General features: G+C 34.1%; 1 protein-coding gene across 6 annotated transcripts in view; it reads left to right on the top strand.

The window, feature by feature from the left end:
- The window catches only part of CPEB2 (cytoplasmic polyadenylation element binding protein 2), a 67,089-nt gene that overhangs the window by 33,531 nt on the left and 14,426 nt on the right, over positions 1-19,132 (top strand). For 3 of the 6 annotated variants that reach the window (XM_026455633.2, XM_026455635.2, XM_026455636.2), the window contains 3 exons: positions 5,440-5,463; positions 14,749-14,919; positions 16,485-16,574. In XM_026455633.2, coding sequence (XP_026311418.1) covers positions 5,440-5,463; positions 14,749-14,919; positions 16,485-16,574 — 285 coding nt within the window. The remainder of the gene's footprint in view (positions 1-5,439; positions 5,464-14,748; positions 14,920-16,484; positions 16,575-19,132) is intronic. The other 3 variants (XM_026455638.2, XM_026455637.2, XM_026455634.2) reach the window with 1 other exon arrangement.

The following is a 19,132-nucleotide window of genomic DNA, read 5'->3' as shown; positions in this document are numbered from 1 at the left end:
CCTAACTTCACTTTGACTCAGTTTGTTTATGTCTAAAACAGAGATTAGCATACCGCCTGACTCAGGGGGACTGTTGTGAGAAGTGAGTGAATTCCTTCATGTAAAGTATTTAGAGCAGCTTCTGAAAGTAAATGTTAGCTAAGTAGTTGGTGATGGTGAACAGTGATAAAAATTTATTTGAAAGAGTAAAAATCATGTCCTATAAATACATGAAGTTGGGTATGTCTGTTTTGGAAAATATAAACTTAAGAGAAAACATAACTGATATTTTAAACTATTTGAGACATATTATAAGTAGCTAACAAAGATGGCCCATTTTGTGTTCTTGCAGAAAGCCAAATGAACTATTTGTTAGAAACTATCTTGGGACAAAGTTTAGGTAAAATAACCCCCCAAAAAGGTAAAATAACTCTCTGAGGCATTGTTTCCTAAAGTGTGATTCTGTTGCTCCTTGGAGTACCCAAGATGACTTTTGATGTACACAGATACCCATTAAAATAAATGCATGACTGTTGCAATTAAAGAACATTCCTTAGAAAATACAGAACTGACAGAAAGCTGACACTGATGCTAGGCTTGAGTTTCTTTAATAAAACATACTATTACAATTATTAGGGCCGATATGGCAAATATATCTGTAAACATATCTGTAAAGATTTTATGATTCTACCTTAATAGTTAATCAGCAGTTATGGTTAATCTTTTAAATATTCCTTTAAGTAAGAAATAAAGAGAAAATGGGATAAAAGCCAAGAAGTTGATCAAACTCAGCAAAACTATGAAGTGTCTCTGGCAAATCCTTAACTCTAAGCATCTGTTAACTCAGATATATCTTTTTTAAAAAAAGAGGTGTAATACAATAAATAGCTGTATATCTCATGAGGCTGTAGAGATATTTTTAATTTAAACAACAAAGAAACCATATAAATATAATTACAAGCAGTCTCCTTCTGAACAGACCATATTCCCCAAATTAAGTTGAATTGACTGCTGGAGACTGTCACTCTTGAAGAATTCAGATATGTTGAAGAGTCTATAGTTAGCATCCAGAAGCACTTTAGGGAAGTCACGTTATATAGAATTGTGTAGATTGTCTTAATACCAAAGGTGAAGTACTTCTGAAGTTAAAATGAAAGTATGTATGTTTATATTTCTAAATGTATAAATCCTAAACACTTTTTATTATAAGTAGTTTTAAAAAAAAACCCTGCTTTCCATAGTAAAGAGCAATACAAAATGATGTATCATTCAGTATTTGTATTAATATTTGAATTATATTTTCTTTACCCCTTTCTCAAGGAAAATAGCTTACATTTTTGTTAGTACATAACGTTTTTCAAAAGAGAAACAAATAGAGCAGAAGTATTGGTGGCCAGGACGGGGACTGGGAATGGTATTATCAAGCTAGTTAGAAATGTAAATCTGCTGTGATAACCCAAGTACAGCTTTGTATGTGATAAAGAGCTTACTGTACTTTCTGAGAGGAAAAAAGTTATGTGTATCGTTTAAGAAAATTGTCAGTAATTGTATTTCTGAAGGCAGATGCTTTAACTGTATCTATTCAGTCATAAAAATAGGAAAGTGGGGTAGCCATCAGTTCTTTTTTTTTATGCTGGTGGAATGAGTGGAGGAGATAAGCCTTTTTGGGGGTCTTGAAAAGGACTCTGATTTAGGGGCCAGGTGCGGTGGCTCACGCCTGTAATCCCAGCACTTCAGGAGGCTGAAGCAGGTAGATCACGAGGTCAGGAGATCAAGACCATCCTGGCTAACACACTGAAACCCCGTCTCTACTAAAAATACAAAAAAATTAGCTGGGCATGGTGGTGGGCACGTGTAGTCCCAGCTAGTCGGGAGGCTGAGGCAGGAGAATGGCGTGAACCCGGGAGGCGGAGCTTGCAGTGAGCCGAGATTGGCCACTGCACTCCAACCTGGGCGACAGGGCAAGACTCCGTCTCAAAAAAAAAAAAAAAGGACTATGATTTAGAAGCATAGTTCTCTCCTTAGTTTTGGCTTTTTCAAGTTGAAAAACCTAAAAATGTCATTAGGTTCCTCATCAAGAGAACTTTAGCCTGTATTTCCAGCTGATTTAATGTGTTTGCCTATCCCTTCCTCTAGCTGCAGTAATTCAGTTACAACTGTAGCTGAGAGCCAATACATATATGACCCTACAGTTTCTAGTCAGAATATTAGAATCATCCTGTTTTTATTTTTTGTAGCTGTGGATTAGAACCTTAATAAGACGATTTGGAAACCAGAACCAAAATTGTGAAGTCGCTTGTCTTCAGGCTTTTCTCAAAACCTTCTTATTTTTAAATAAATAAGGATACATGTGTGTCAGTAATACATGTTTAACCTACCTGTGCATATAAACGTGAACAGGTATGTTAAATAGCCAGCTCCTTATGTTATTTTTGTAACACTTCATAGGTGTTCTTCATTTTTATACAAGTTTTTCCTTTTAAAAATCATATTCTCAATGAGTTTGAAGGACATATTGTTTTAAAAAGTCTTTTTAAAAACATAAGTCGGCCGGGCGCGGTGGCTCAAGCCTGTAATCCCAGCACTTTGGGAGGCCGAGACGGGCGGATCACGAGGTCAGGAGATCGAGACCATCCTGGCTAACACGGTGAAACCCCGTCTCTACTAAAAAATACAAAAAGCTAGCCGGGCGAGGTGGCGGGCGTCTGTAGTCCCAGCTACTCGGGAGGCTGAGGCAGGAGAATGGCGTAAACCCGGGAGGCGGAGCTTGCAGTGAGCTGAGATCTGGCCACTGCACTCCAGCCCTGGGACAGAGCGAGACTCCGTCTCAAACACCATAAAAAAAAAAAAAAAACATAAGTCACTTAGTTTTTTTCTTAATAGGAAGGTGTTTCTCATAATTCTGATTCAGAGTTATAATGGAATATACTCCAGAAATTCACCTAGAAATATTGGTAGGAAAGTGAATACACACACCATTGTTTAGTGTGCAGATTAGTTATTTCCATAACAGGGAATAGGAAATATTTCACATGATTTAGCTTCATCTGTAGTCAGTTCTATTTTTGGTAATGTAGATACTTGGAATCTGAGAGTTGTCCAAAAAATAAGTAGAATAGCTCTTTACAGGATTCTAAAATTCCTCAGGTATGAGATAGTCGGATAAATTTTCTAAATGATTATGTTCAAGCCAAGGAATGAAAACTTAAGATGCTATGAAATTTATGCATATTTTTACCATTTTAGTATTGAGTAGCCTCAGCTAAGAATATAAACTGGCTATGATACCATTAATTTTCTCAATAGGTCAAGAATTAACTGTGACATTAAGACTTCATAATTCATCATTTGACTTTAAACTTGATGAAAATATTTTTATTTGCTTTGTAAATCTTCAGCTCTCTACACCTATGAATGAAATTCTCCAAAACAAATTCATACTGGATTAATACCATTAGGCTATACCCAGGGATAAGCAGGAAACCCAACTGACTCATCCTGTGAAGTGGTTTGGGGACTGTTGACCATTTCTAGGCTTAATACAACTATTCACTCTTCTGTAGTCTATTTTTTCTTTCTGTGTGTGTGTGTGTGTGTATGAGACAGAGTCTCATTCTGTCTCCCAGGCTGGAGTGCAATGGCATTATCTCAGCTGCCTGCAACCTCTGCCTCCCGGGTTCAAGCAACCTCCTGCCTAAGCCTCCCAAGTAGCTAGGACTACAAGTGCCCGCCACCACGCCTGGCTAATTTTTGTATTTTTAGTAGAGACAGGGTTTCACCGTATTGGTCAGAGTGGTCTCCAACTAGACTCAGGTGATCCACCCACCTCAGCTTCCCAAAGTGCTGAGATTACAGGCGTGATCACCCGTGTGCAGCCCTATAGTCTATTCTTGATCACTCTATTATAATTTCTTGTATCAGTCTGATTATTCACAGTTGATCTCCCATCAGTTAGAGTTTTTTAAAAACTTCTATGTTTAGAAGACCTAGACAACAAAATATTAAGTGCTGCTTTCACCCCTATCTGAGGAGAGGAGGAATAATATATAGGTCAGGTAAGCTATGAAATAGATCTGCCAGACTTTGAGGTAATTGGAGCTCAAGGATAGGTTAAGTGTGCAACAGATTATATAGCTAAAGACACTAGAATGGCAGAGATGCACATGAAGTTATTTTATGTAAAAGGGTCTGATATAAGCCTTATATTTATTGACTTATTTCTTAGAATTTAAGTGACCAAGAGTTGACAAGGTTGTTTTTCCCACTTTTTATTAGAGGAACTAGTGTGTTATAGACATACTTCCTTGTAGTAAAGCATTAGTATAAAAGAGAATGTATTTCATAATGTGAAATGTTTTCTTTTGGTCTTTAAGTTTTATATTTTTAGGTAGACATTTCTGACAATTCTCAGCACATATTTTTACTTGAGATGTATTCAATATTGAATTTTTTGCAGGCCTAAAAAAGTCTGTGAATATAAAATAAGATCTTAATTTTAACAGTCTTTTTTTGTTTGTTTGTTTACTGCCTTGACTTCATATTTTAATTTCAGGGTAAAAATACTCATTGTGTATTCAAATTTGTGGGGAGGAGTTCCTTTAAAACAATTTGTGGATTTTATCAAACTGGTAGTTTCTTATGAAAAAGAAATTACAGTCTTTTTGTTTTTCCATAGGAATTATGTCACTGCAAGTAACATAGATAGAAATGCCTATCTACTTTTATAGTATTTAACATATGTACTATTCTATGATGATGTTAATAGTAATTTGCATCTGAATCCCTCTTACCTCATAGGTAGACATAAAAACAATTAGTAGATAGCTATTATACCGTATATTAAAATGATGGAAAGCATTATTAGCTATAGTAATTTCTCTAAACAAGTTTAAACATTGATTTCTTAAATCCTGTCTCATCTGTACAGGCTTCAGAGTGTCAGTTTAATAGTGGTATATCTTCTCAGTCATCTGTGTCTTCTAGCACTACTTCCATGCAGGGCTTGGTATAATGTGGATTGGATCTGAATAGCTATTTATTGGACTATATATGCCATACTGTTCTTTATAATAAGTGGAAAAATAAAGATTTAGTTCAAGTTGTTTCCATTCACTGGGAAAATTATTTGGGATGCTATTTACTGCAAAGTGTTATATATTTCTGTCATCATTAGATGAAACAAATACTTGTGAATTTTAACACAAATGCTAATAAATTGTGTATTTCTTGTTCATTTCAGAGTTTTATGTGATTCAGATGATATATACTTACCTATAAATAAAAGTCCTTTGTAGAATGGTAAAACATGCAAGTCTTATATGGTGACATTGTCATTGCTCTTAAAACAAAGTAGCACTAGTTTTCAGATGCCCACATAGCTTTTCATGTCAGAAATATTTGTATATGTGGGCTTATTTTTTAGTTCTGACATTTTACAATTTGTCCTTTGTTTACATGCAGCAAGGAGTTATGGGCGAAGACGAGGTAATTCATTTCCGTTTGCTATGGTATAATTGTTTCTAATTGGGTTTACTGATCAATGTTGTAATTACTCTAGATTTCTCATGCAATCTCTGAAAACTCACAATTGTATTTTGATTTGAGCACTTGTCGAAGTTTTTAATTTTAAATCTCTTTAACTTTCGAACTGTATTTTTATACTAATTGTAGTTATTTAATAAATTTTCCCTTTTTAAACTGTTGAGATTTAACTCTAGTTTTTAAAGTTATTTCTGTATCTCTTAAAATAAAGATGCTATTTATAGTTTGTCTGCTTAAATATGTTTAATATTAGTGAAGGTAGCATGAAGTATGATTTTTCTACTCTCTAAATGTGTAACTGTCATATTTATGATGTATAATTTACAACTCTAGCTTGTTAGTTCTGTGTTGACCCAGTTGAAAATAATACACACCAAATAGATTATTGTTAACACTGATTTATAGAAATAATGTTGCTTACATTTCTCTGTTTTCTAAGAATGTACCCTTTCCCTTTCTCTCTCTCTCTCTCTCTCACACACACACACACAAACACATACCTTCTCCCTTTTCCTTTTTCCTTTCCCTCCCCTACTAAAGTATTCCCCACAGAGTTCTTGTGTGGTATCCTAAGGAAAGAGGACTATGTGATGCAAGACTATTATTGAGCTTCCTAGGAAAGCAGCTGATGTTTTCTGTGGCTAAAACTGCTTCTCCTTTTGCCATGTGCAGACTAGTAGATGGGATGAGAGGAAGCAAAAGTATGCTACTAGATTGTTCTCTAAATGAGCAAAAATCATGATGTTTATATTGTTAGGCTTATTCCAAGTGCCACACCAAATAAAAAGAGTTTTCTTTGACCTCTAAAAATCTCCCTTAAGCCATGGAGAATAGACAGTAATAATAGTGCCCTTTGATCACTTTTATATACATGTGCCAGTGCTTCCATTTCTTTTCAACTAGTCATAAATGTGTGTACTTTTTAAACAAGCAAAACCATTTGCCACAACTGACAACCAAAACTAGTATTTTTTATTCTTAAGTGGTCCCAATTTTATATTTCAGATTATCTGAATTTAACTTAATTTTTTAATGTTCCTTCAAATGCTTGACTGAATCTTTTGGTTCTTCAGTTTTCTAACTAAAAATTTAGAGGAGATAGACACTCAAGATTTAGAAAATTGAAGCTGAACAACTTTTCTAAAGACGTAGCAAGCTGAGAAGTGGGGAAAATTTGGAAGTTTAGTACTATTTTCAAACCTATGGACTAGCTTATTTCACTATGCCATTTTAATAATGGAGCTTCAGTTCTCTGAAACACAACCCACTTACCAATCTGTGATTTTTAGGCATTTTGAAACTAGAGCAATTCAGAATTCTTGCCTTGTTAAACATTTTTCATCTTTTAACTGTTGTGACTTACGTTTAGTCTAATTTCATATGCTCTCATGTAAATATCATGACCTAAGAAGTTCTTAGGAACAAAGTATTAGGAAGTAGTGTTATTATTTGTCTTCTCAGTTCAATAATTGTAGAGTGTGATTATGATATTAAGAAAAAGCAAAAATTTTCCCCTGCTTTTATATAGGAACCTGCTTTCATTCCTATATATCTCTATCCCCTAGAAGCCATAAAGAATTATTCGGCTTCAGAACTGCCTTCCTGCATTGGAAACAGGAAGACTCTCACATGGTTTTAAGGCTTCTGATAAAAGCTTCCATTAGGACAGAACTGATGGTTGGCACACATATTTGTCTTAGCATAACGGGGAGTGAATGCCTGAATTTTCATCTCAGATTATATGGCCTTAGTAAATTTTTAGCTCATCTTCTATGAACAGTAGCAATCTACTTTTAAAACTTTGATTGTGAGAGTCACGTGAAAGCCACACTCATTAGAAATAACTACTGAGAGATTTTATCTGAATTTTAAAGTACACTGAAACAGCAAGTAATGATTTTTTTTAAAACCTGCATACCAAAGGAATGACTCAGAAATGGCAAGTCACCTCGTTTTCTTCCTATTTTTTACTGTTTTTTTCCTGTTCCATCCTAGATATAATAAACCTCAGACTGATAACCTTTTTACCACCAAAGACCCCCTTTTATATAGCCTCATGTTTTAGATTTGATCCATCACAGAAACTGCATTTGTTTAGAATTATTTTGTTAAAAATGAGTTGCTTATCTTCTGTTCATGTGGGATGTGTCACACTGAGTTGATATAATTTTTGCTAAAAATAAGTCTTGGCTCTTCTACCAGTGCAATAATAGGTGAACAGTTATTTTCACAGGACATTAGGAAGAACTGTTTTACTTCTTTCATTTAAAAGATTTCTCACTTGACTACAGTCAAATCAAGTTAATACCAAAACGACTTTATGTACTTGAATTTCTTAATGTCAATAAGAACTTTAAAGCTAGCTCTAGATATTAATTTATGAAATTTACTTTAGGAATAATCAAAATGTAATTATGCTAGTAGTAGTTAAGAAAAGCAGAGATTTCTTTCCCTGCTTTTTAGTTGGAACCTACTGCCACTACTGTGTATCTCTGCCCCCTGGTAGCCATAAAGAGTTCTACTTTAGAGCTGCCTAGGGGGCAGCATTAGGAAGGAAAAGGGTTCACATGAGGAGCTGACTTTAATATGGAAAACTACTTATCATTTGTATTTATTTTTTATTCATTGTTTCTTCCATTCCATTCTGAGAGTGAACATACTTGTCCAGGATTCAAATAGGATGAGGGTTGTGAAGGGAGGTGTGAAGTGTAACTTAAGTTTGATCCTTTCAACTTAAACTATTTCTATAGCACAATCAGTTCCTTTAATAAAGGATTAAAGGGCTACTGTGTTCCAGAAGGAATAAAAATATATAGAATATTTTTAGTAATAGAAATAAAAACCTATTTTAGTTAATGGTTCTAAGCCCCAGGAGGCAATCCTTTTAAGCAAGTAAACCCAGAGCTTGAGTTAGTAGGTTACATATGGGACGAGAAGATAGGAGAAAAAATTTTAAAAGGAGACAAATGATGGAAGTTTAATTAGAGAAATTTGATTTATTCATAATGTATAATCATTCAGACTTACGTGCTATGATAAATAAGGAATTATTGAAAATACAGTATGCTATATACTGCTTTAAAGTTGATCCAGGATTTGCTATTTGGAACAATCTTGTGAAGTACCCAGTGTTGGCAGTTTTACTCATATTGCCCAGGTTGGAGTGCAATGTTCCGATCTCGGCTCACTGTAGCCTCCACCTCCTTGGTTCAAGCAATTCTTCTGCCTCAGCCTTCCAAGTAGTTGGGATTACTGGTATGCACCACCATACCTGGCTAATTTTTGTATTTTTACAAAAATTGTTTCGCCATGTTGGCCAGGCTGGTCTGGAACTCCTGACCTCAGATGATCTGCCCACCTCAGCCTCCCAAAGTGCTGGGATTACAGGCATGAGCCACTGTGCCCGGTCGAGTGTTGGCTTTTTAATTTTATGCATTCTGATGGTGTGTAGTCCCTCACTGTGGCTCTAATTTGCAGTTTCCTGATGACTAAGGATGATGTCTAAGCACCTTGTCATGTGCTTCTAACCCATTCCATTGTATTCTTCTGTAAAGTTCCCTTACAAGTCTTTTGCTCATTTTTAATTGGGTTGTTTTTATTCGTTATGGGAGTTCTTTATATATTTTGTCCTATTTTCCAACAGTATATTGTTTGTCATCCACTTTTTAACAGTATCTTTGATAAGCAGAAAAATGTCTAAATTTTTTAAAAAATCCAATTATTTTCATTCACCTTTAGTGTCATTTAGTCCCAGGAAATTATCACTACCCACAAGGTTATGAAGAAATTCTAGTTTCATTGTTTTAATTTTTACATTTAAGTCTGTGATCCTTCTTGGATTTATTTTTCAGTATGGTGTGATACAAGGATCAAATGTATTTCCCCCTCCAACTAGAAATGCATTTATTGAAAAGATTTACTTTTCCACATTGAACTGCATTGGTACCTTTGAAAAACATCAAGTGACTGTACATGTATAGGCCCATTTCTGGACTCTGTTATGTTCCATTTGTCTGTCTACTCTAATATCAGTTTTACAGTCTCAATAACTGTAGCTAACTAGTGAGTCTTGAAACTTGGTAGTGTAAATCCTCCAACTTTGGCTTTTTTGTTTGTTTGTTTTGTATGCTCTCCTTGATTGTTCGTAGGTCTTTGATTTATCATAAATTTTAGAACTGGCTTGTGAATTTCTAGAAGACAGTATGCTGAGATTTTGGATGGATTGTATCCAATCTATAGATTGGATAATTTGGAAAGAATTTACATCTAACATGGTTTCTTTTGTTTATTCATTTATTTCATTTTATTAACATTTTCCACAGCATTTTTTTGTCATTTTCAGTGTAAAAATCTTGCATATCTTTTGTTAAGTTTATTTGTCAATATTTGGTGGATTTGGATGAGATATGGAAGTGATATTTAAAATTTTTCCCAGTTTATTACTAGCATTTAGAAATAATTTGATTTTTGTAAATTGAATTTGCATTTCTTCCCTAGATAAATACAATTATTTCTACTAGGTTGATTTCTTTGAATTTTACATGTACGATTATGTCTATACCAAATACTTTTATTTTTCTTTGCCAGTACTCATGACTTTAAATTATTTTTTTTCATCTTCTTTGACTTGTTGTACCTCCAGTAGTACAATGCTGAGTAGAAATAGAGTGAACATCCTTCCAAACCTTCAAGAGAAGCCATTTGATAATTTATTATTGAAGACTCACTTTTTTTTTTTTTTTTTTTTAATGCTTTTTATTGGATTGAGGAAATTCCCTCCTACTCCTAGTTTTCTGGGAGTTGTTTTTTTTTTTTTTTTAATTATGAATAGCTATTGAATTTTATCAGATGCATTTCCTACATTTATGAAAATGATTTTATGCTATTTCTGTTTTTGTCTGTTTATGTGGTACAGTTAACAGTAATTGATTTTAAAATGATACATCAATCTTATGTTCCTGCGGTGAACCCTACTTAATCATGATATGTTTTCCTTTTTTATCTATACTTCTGGATTCATTCCGCCAACATATTTTTTAGGATTTTTGCATTTGTGTTCATGAGGGACATTGGTATATAGTTTCTTTATAATGTTTTTGTCAGGTTGCAGTTGTAAAAAGTAATTGTGAAGTGCTTCCTCTTTCTTTATTCTCTGAAAGAGTTTGTATAAAATTGCTGTTTTTTTCTTCTTCAAAAGTCTAGTTAATTTGCCAGTAAAGCCACCTAGGCCTGGATTTTTCTTCGTTGGAATATTTTCTTATTTTGATTTTTGAGTTATGATTTTCATTTTTTAATAGATAAAGAACTATTCAGATTTTTTCTCCCTGTGCCATTTTTGAAAAGCTGCATTTTTCAAGGGATTTGTTTCCTCTAGTTGTTAAATTTATTACCATAAAGTGGCTAATAACATTCCCTTTTTCATCTTTTAATGTTTGTAAGTTCTATGTTGATTGATATCTCCTTTTTGTTACTTTATTTCCTTCATTGTACTTTCTATTTAATTTGCTATTCTTTTTCTAGCTTTCTGTGGTAGAAACAAGATGATTTGTTTTAAGCATGTCTTGTTTTCTAATATGCTTTTAAAACTATGAATTTTCCTTAAAGCATGGCTTTTGCTGCATTCCAGCAAAATGAATTCGTTGTATTTAATTATCATTCAGTTTTATTCCTTTGAGGTGTAAGAACCTGAAAACATGTGTATGGTATCATTTAGAAAGCATGTTTAAAGTACACTACAGTGGTAGACATAACTTATTTAATGGTTCTCCTTTTATTGTCATAGTAATTTGAAATATGATAAAAGGATAATTGGCAAGGTAAAAAGTCATACTTTGTCAATGATATATATTCAGTTAACTCTTCTTTTAAATGAGTATTTAAATCTGTAGCTTTTATGGCTTCTTGAAAAAAAGCATTATTATCAAATACTCATTATTGTCCAACAGTGAAGATTCTTGTTAGTATGGCTAGTGTGCTAAATGTTCTTAAACTTTTCATTACATTCTTTGTTTAGCTGAACTTCGTTAATAGATTATAGACATATAGATTATAGATGTTTTTAGTTATATGAATACTAAGGGCAATATTTTATTATAGTAAGCAAAAAGCTGGAGTCATTTTTGGGTCACTTTTCTCTTTGGCATTGCTTATAGTGTGATTTGTCACCGCATTTTTTTTTTTTTTTTTATGTAGACCCTAAGTATTTGTGATCCATATTTTTTCTCAACTTAAATGTCTGTTAGAAAGACATTTAAATACTTACTGTATCTGTGACACTGCTAAGTTTTTATTTGTGTTAGGGCATTTTTAAGTGAAAAACTTTCCAAAGAATTGGTATATCTGAAATAAATATAGAATTTGGATTTGTGATTTTCTTCCTTAAAATCAAGTTTGTATGCATACATTTCTCTTATTCCTTTTAAAATAGAGAATTATTCAATTAAAGTCTAACCTTTAAAACTTTGACCAGTTATTCACAATTAGTATTATTTTTAGTGGATCTTGATGTTCATTTTATTAAGTAAAAATAGTTTCATGTTGAAGAGTTTCCTTTCTGTTGATCACAAAGAACACTGACATTTTGTTTTATATTGCTTCCTATTTCTAATAACAGGTATTTGAAAAGTTAAGCAATATTCACAAAGTTACTCAGTGAACACGGGTATTTTTCAGAACATCGTATTTAAGCAGCATTTGAATCTTTAGAATAATTCACTTCCTATATCAAATATCATCTTTCTCTCTGTTGTTGTGTCATATAAACTAAAATTTTATGTCAAACATCTAGGTAGCTAGCTACCTCACTCTGACAGGCATATGATCCCTTCCTTCTTGTCCCCAACCCATTCTCTTCAGGCTGTCACATTTCTAATTGTCTTTGTATTACTTGCATCATGTGTCATATTTTTCAAGATGCTCTATGGCATGTGATTTAATACACAGCAGGAGGTGAGCAGAGGGCAAGTGAGCATTGCTGCCTGAGCTCCACCTCCTGTCAGATCAGCAGTGGCATTAGATTCTCACAGGGGCGTGAAACCTATTGTGAACTGCACATGTGAAGGATCTAGGTTGTGTGCTCCTTATGAGAATCTAATGCCTGATGATCTGAGGTGGAACATTTTCATCCCGAAATCATCCCCCTGCTGTGGAAAAATTGTCATCCACAAAACTAGTCCCTGGTGCCAAAAAGGTTGGGGACCGCTGCTATAGATTATATCCATTGTCTCCTATCCAGAAAAAATCCTTCAGTTAATATTGAAAGAAAAATAACTTGTCCATATTCTTACTGTTTTTCCTTATCTAATATACTTCTAAGAACTAATCTTCATTTGATCTCTATACTTAATAAAACTCTAAATACATGCAATGTGACTGCTACCCAACTTTCCTGAAACACCTACCTTCACAGATCATGTATGTCCTCAAAACAACTGTTATTATTAAAAGTAATTATCTTAATATTTCACATTGTTACTTAATTGCTCTTTCGTTCTTTTATTACTTTTTTGGTGCTTCTATTAAAGTAATATTTTGGCTGCCCTCCCACTTTTCTTACCACTCCTTTCTCTAGCTCCTTGAATGTTCTGTTTCCTCCTTGTAAGTTTCCCGAGGAGCTGTTCTCATCATTTCTCAGTGGAGTGTTTATCATTGATGTTACAAAGGACCTTAAACTATAACCCATGTGGAGTTGACTCCAAATTATTTTCTCAGAAATATGACATTTCTTTTCTGCACTTCCTTTTCAGCTTCCTACAATACATTTACTTCTGAACATCCTAACAGCATATACAACTTTACATATCTAAAGCTTAAATTATTTTCCTTTCTCATACCAGTTTCTGGTCTTTACTGTCCTTATATCAGTTAATGGTTCTTATCATTTTCTAAAGTCTTCCTTAGATCTCTCCTTTTTCATTGTTTCTCCCTATTTTGTTTCCTATTTGCTTGTGACTGCCATCCATCCTTTGTGGATTTTTTGCACAGCTTCTAATCTGCTCATTTCCAGCTACCTTATCCATGTTTACTAACTTTCCCTGATGTACAGAAAAAGTTAAAATTTTGATTGAACCCCTGCATCCAGTTTATTATCTTCATCACCTACTAAATGTCTTGTTAGCCTGGCATTCAGCGTTAAATAACTCTTAGCTAGCCTCAAAGGGCTTTTCTAGCTTTTACTCCCCTTGTTTCCAACATATTTCAGCCAACCTTGACTATTCCTTATTTCTTAAGTTCAATTTTTCCTACATTTTCTGTTTCTCCTTTCACTTGGAAAAAAGGAAAATTTACTGAAAACCATGTTCCTATAAATATTTCCACCTATAGATATTCTACCCTCTCTAATGCCTCACTATGCACGGCTATTTTTCCCTTTTTATCATAAATACTATCTAATTTCACTTAGAGATTCAGGAAATCCCCCTTTTATTAGACTCCTTTCCTCCAGAGTATGTCCTCTGAGCACTTTAAAGCTTTCTTATGGATGTGTACCATGGTTACATATATACATCTTATCTTTCTAAATGTACATTCCTTGACAGCCGGGGAGTATATTAGGTCATTTAAGTTTTATGGAGGGATTACCCACAGAGTGGGGATTACTTCAGAGGATTGTACAGGATGTGCCCTATACAAGGATTACCTCCTGAAATGTGGGCTCAAATGGGCACTAAAGTGCCAGAGGGGACACCCTTTTCTATTTTGCACATATGCAGAAGCCCTGTCTACCGTTTCATATAATTGGCACACATGTAATAAATTAGGTCAAGACCTTGTATACAAGTGTTACTTGTTCTCCTTATCCTTACTTGCTGTAGTCTACAAGTGATTTTTTACAAATTATATCCCGTTATCTATTTAGTCTGTGTCATTTCCTTTCTGCCACCAGTTTCTGAAAAGTCTTACCTGTTGCATATCCAGTCTAACTGTCCGCATACATTAGGTTCTTGGTTATAACAAGTTCTTGCTCATAACAAGTTGAAGTGATCTAGTATTTCTTTTTCAGTTTAATTGTTGACATATGACTATGTTTATTTCTAAGTCACTCTTTAGATTGTTTCTTTCTTGAATCCAGGTAATTAAAACCACATACTATTTAAATTTCTCTTAATTTTTATGTTCACCTGCATCACCTTCATTTTTAAGTCTTTTAATTTGTCATTGGTATTTTTATGCTTAAATTTATCATTTTCTCAGATCTGAGATTCAAGTTATATTTGTTCTTTATTCTAGGTCGTTCCTCCCTCTTTCCAATAGATGATGGCTTGCTGGATGATGGTCACAGTGATCAAGTTGGAGTTTTAAATTCACCCACCTGTTATTCAGCTCATCAAAATGGAGAGCGAATAGAACGCTTCTCTCGAAAAGTTTTTGTTGGTGGTCTTCCTCCAGATATTGATGAAGGTATTTATTAAGATATTTATTAACATGGTGATTTGGGCTTTAACAAAAACAAAAAAATATGAAATTTAATGTGAATGGACTATGGAAGTTTTTACCACCTGGAGATTTTCAGAATTAGAATATGTTTTCTTCTTTTAAAATATTTTATCACCTGTTGAAATATGAAAGTAGTTGAACAAAAGCTTTTTTATGATTTTTTCTTTAGATCTTATCATATTTGTAACTGTGAACATTTTTGGTAAATAAGATTTTCATGACCTTAGTCATTTCTACTTGTTTTTAAAATAATAGAACATATTATTTCTTAAAAACTTGAAACTTTTTAAATCACCATAATGTGTGCATGCACACACACAATGAAATAAATGGAACCAACCATAAGATTATATCTGCAATGCTTGGTAATCGAAAGTTTAATTTCTTTTTTTACTTTTTTTTTTTTTTTGGAGACGGAGTCTCGCTCTGTTGTCCCAGCTGGAGTGTGGTGGCACAATCTCGGCTCACTGCAAACTCCACCTCCTGGGTTCAAGCAGTTCTCCTGCCTCAACCTCCTGAGTAGCTGGGATTACAGGCGTGTGCCCCTATGCCCTGCTAATTTGTTGTATTTCTAGTAGAGACAGTTTCACTCTGTTAGCCAGGATGGTCTTGATCTCCTGACCTCATTATCTGCCTGCCTCGGCCTCCCAAAGTGCTGGGATTACAGGAATGAGCCACCGTGTCCGGCCAAAAGTTTAATTTCTGTAAGGATAAATGTGCTCTTAGAAACAGGGAAGAAAGAGGCTATTAAATGCAAAAGGGAAATGGAAACAGAACATGAATAGGAAACTAGGATTTCACAAACACTAATAATTGTATGTGAAAATGATCATGTGTAATTATAACAAAAGAAAATTAATTGAAGACTTAAAATATTAAACTATATGTGTGAGGTTATGGGAAATACATCACTCATTCTTATATTTTAGAATGTTTTTTAGTTATGATTCAAATACCCACAAACTTATTTTAAGTATTGATCTTCCTAAGATTTCCATGTAATAAAATAACATAAGACATAGCAATTGGATGTAACCTATATGGATTTCAGTGAAACTACCTGGCATGTATCAGACCCTAGTATATTTTTTCAACATTATAGTTATTCAAGTCTTGTTTCAGCAGACCTTTTTTTCCTATAATAAAATGATTTTATTTGTGAAGCAGTAATAGATTTTATTTAACTTACGTAATGTTGGCGTTTTTTTCAATCCAGTGCTATTTGTGGTTTGGTGTACTATAAAGTCATTAGTATCCATACAATGTTATATAAAATTTTAAAATTCACATGCAATTGAGTATTCTAACCAGTGCACTGCTTAAAAAGGAATTTATTTTGACGAAAATTGTTACTAAGTTTGACTTATTATTTTAATAAGTATATTAGACATATTCCCAGTGTTTATATTCTAATTTATCTTAAGGTATTTGGCACTTTTAAATGTTAAATCTTCATAGTAAAAGTACAGAATTTCTTAGAACGAATCACTGAAACTAATTTCTAATGCATATTATTGTACTTTCTTAAGATGAAATAACTGCTAGCTTCAGAAGATTTGGGCCTTTGGTAGTAGATTGGCCTCATAAAGCAGAAAGCAAGTCCTATTTTCCACCAAAAGGTAAGGATTGTTATTGTTAATATTTGCTAGGAAATTGGTTGTATGAGAGCAAAAGAAAGAATAGCAATTACTTAGCCAGTTAGGAATCATAAGAAACTTGCTATGATTTGATGATAATTTCATAGACTCAGATCAACAAATGTTTGAGTGTTTTCTCTGTCTAAAGCATCATTCCAGGTAACTTGGGTATAGACATGAAACAGGATCTCTCTGCATTATGAAATTAAGATCTATGTGAAGTGATTGGTCTTTTATAAAATATAAATTTATGAACAGTTGAAATATAAGATTTACATTAAGTGTTCTAGATAACAGCAGAGCAGTATAAATTATTACCAACTCTGTTGATGAATAAATAATTTAGACAAAAGACAAAGTAGCTAGTTGGGTCTATTTTTTTTTCAGTTATATAAAGATGTAAGATTTGAGGAAGATGCTTAGTTATGTTAGTCAGTTATTGCTAGGAAGACACTGTGACTGATCGCCATGGGACAAGAATTATAAATTGTGCTAACCTTCACATGCAAGTCACATGATCAAGTCATCATCTGTGGGGAGAGGAAGTATATCCTGCCCACAATAACAAGAGGAAGAGAGGAGAAAGGAGTCAGAATTGCTAATGGAAGGTTCTCTGAAATAAGTAAAAGAAGGAAGGAGGTTCAAAGATTAAGACTTTACTTTAAACGTTGCTGAAATATAATTTTAGAAAAAGTATAGGCCGGGCACGGTGGCTCACGCCTGTAATCCCAGCACTTTGGGAGACCGAGGCGGGCGGATCACAAGGTCAGGAGATTGAGACCACGGTGAAACCCCGTCTCTACTAAAAATACAAAAAATTAGCCGGGCGCGGTGGCGGGGGTCTGTAGTCCCAGCTACTCAGGAGGCTGAGGCAGGAGAATGGCCTGAACCCAGGAGACGGAGCTTGGAGTGAGCCGAGGTGGCTCCACTGCTCTCCAGTCTGGGCAACAGAGCGAGCCTCCGTCTAAAAAAAAAGAGAAAAGAAAAGAAAAAGTACACCACACATACTATTTAGTTTCATGACTTAGTGAATTGTCAAGCCTGGAGAAAAGACTCCAATAGAACTGTTAAATGCTTTGATTTTGACTCAGGGAAATGAAGCATGATAAAGAAGTTATTGGCATTTAAAAACTAGGTACAGTATCTACTTTCTGCCATTGAGAATTATAGCACCTCCACTAATAGTTCAAACAGTTTTTTAGATAAATGGAATAATGCAATGATTGTTTTTAATACTTGTAGATCTATATGTATGTATGGAATCAAGAGCATCTTTTGAGTAGGGATTCTGGATCCCAGGCCTCTATGAGAATCTGATTAAAGCTATCTACCTCTCTCCATGTAATCTGGAGTTTATTGGAGGTCATGAAACCTTGGTTTAGAGAGGAAATTATCTCCACATGGATAGAGATGTTTATTTATTAGCTAAGTTTTAGTGTTGTCCATAGTTTTACTATCTTGCCATTTCATAAAGTTTACTTTATAAATGCCATTTTTATTGAATACTCAGAGTATTGAGTTATTTTGTAATGTTCTCGACAAGCTACCATCATCACTTCCTTGACTCCTTCAGCTGTCTTTCTAGTCTCTCCACATCTCTAGCCCTCTCCAATTTTCTCCTATAGTCCAGCCACAACAGTCTTTGAATTCAAACTCATCGAATGGTACTATTCCTTACTTACCTGCATAAACCCTTTAGTGGTTTTTCTTATTTTTAGGGTAAAAGCAAAAATGTATTCACTCTGCCTGGCCTCATCTTCTTTCTAGCTTCTTCTACTACTGCTGCTTGTTTCCCTCCAGTCCCACAAACTGGCCTTGTCCTCTCCAGCCTCAGGGCTTTTATGTATGATAATCTCTAGACTGATGGTGTATCTTCCTTGTGTCTCTTTATCTGTATATTCCCTACTTATCTTTTGTATCTCAAGCTTAAGTGTAAGTTGATCACAGAAAACACTGAGGATCTACCAAATGAGGTCAGCTCCTCCTGCCCAACTCCTAGTGCTGTCTGTGTCTTTCACTCCGAGCACTCATCACAGTTGCAGTATTACATTTTTACAACTTTAAAAATTTGTAATTATTTTATTAATGTCAGTTTCTTTCAAAGGTCTGTAAGATAGTGTCTTTATTCACCTTTGTGAATGTTCACATTCTCAATAGTTCACAGATTGTTAACTGTCTAATAAATGAGATAACAAAAAATACTATAGGATGGAGAAATTACTTCAAGTAGATAGGGGAAAGCTTCACTGAGAGGTTTGGAATTAGAATCTAAGGTACTGTATACAGATAGATAAAAAGTACTTGAACAGAGTTCCAGGCAGAAATGGAAATAGAATTTTAAAAAGGAATTAGGAATTGTTTGGATGGAGAGAGATGCACATTTTTGCATGAGCCACTTGTTCACTTACAGGGATGGTGTACTCTAAGCCTAGAAAGATGAGATGGAACAAATTTAATGTGAAACAGAATAGTTGTCTTTATTGCTATTGTTGCTATCATTGTTACTGTAGTTTTGTAGTATTTAGTTTCTCTAATTGAAA

Source organism: Piliocolobus tephrosceles, chromosome 3 (genome assembly GCF_002776525.5).
Source record: "Piliocolobus tephrosceles isolate RC106 chromosome 3, ASM277652v3, whole genome shotgun sequence".
Lineage (NCBI taxonomy): Eukaryota > Metazoa > Chordata > Mammalia > Primates > Cercopithecidae > Piliocolobus > Piliocolobus tephrosceles.
This window is presented reverse-complemented; position numbering and strand designations above follow the sequence as displayed.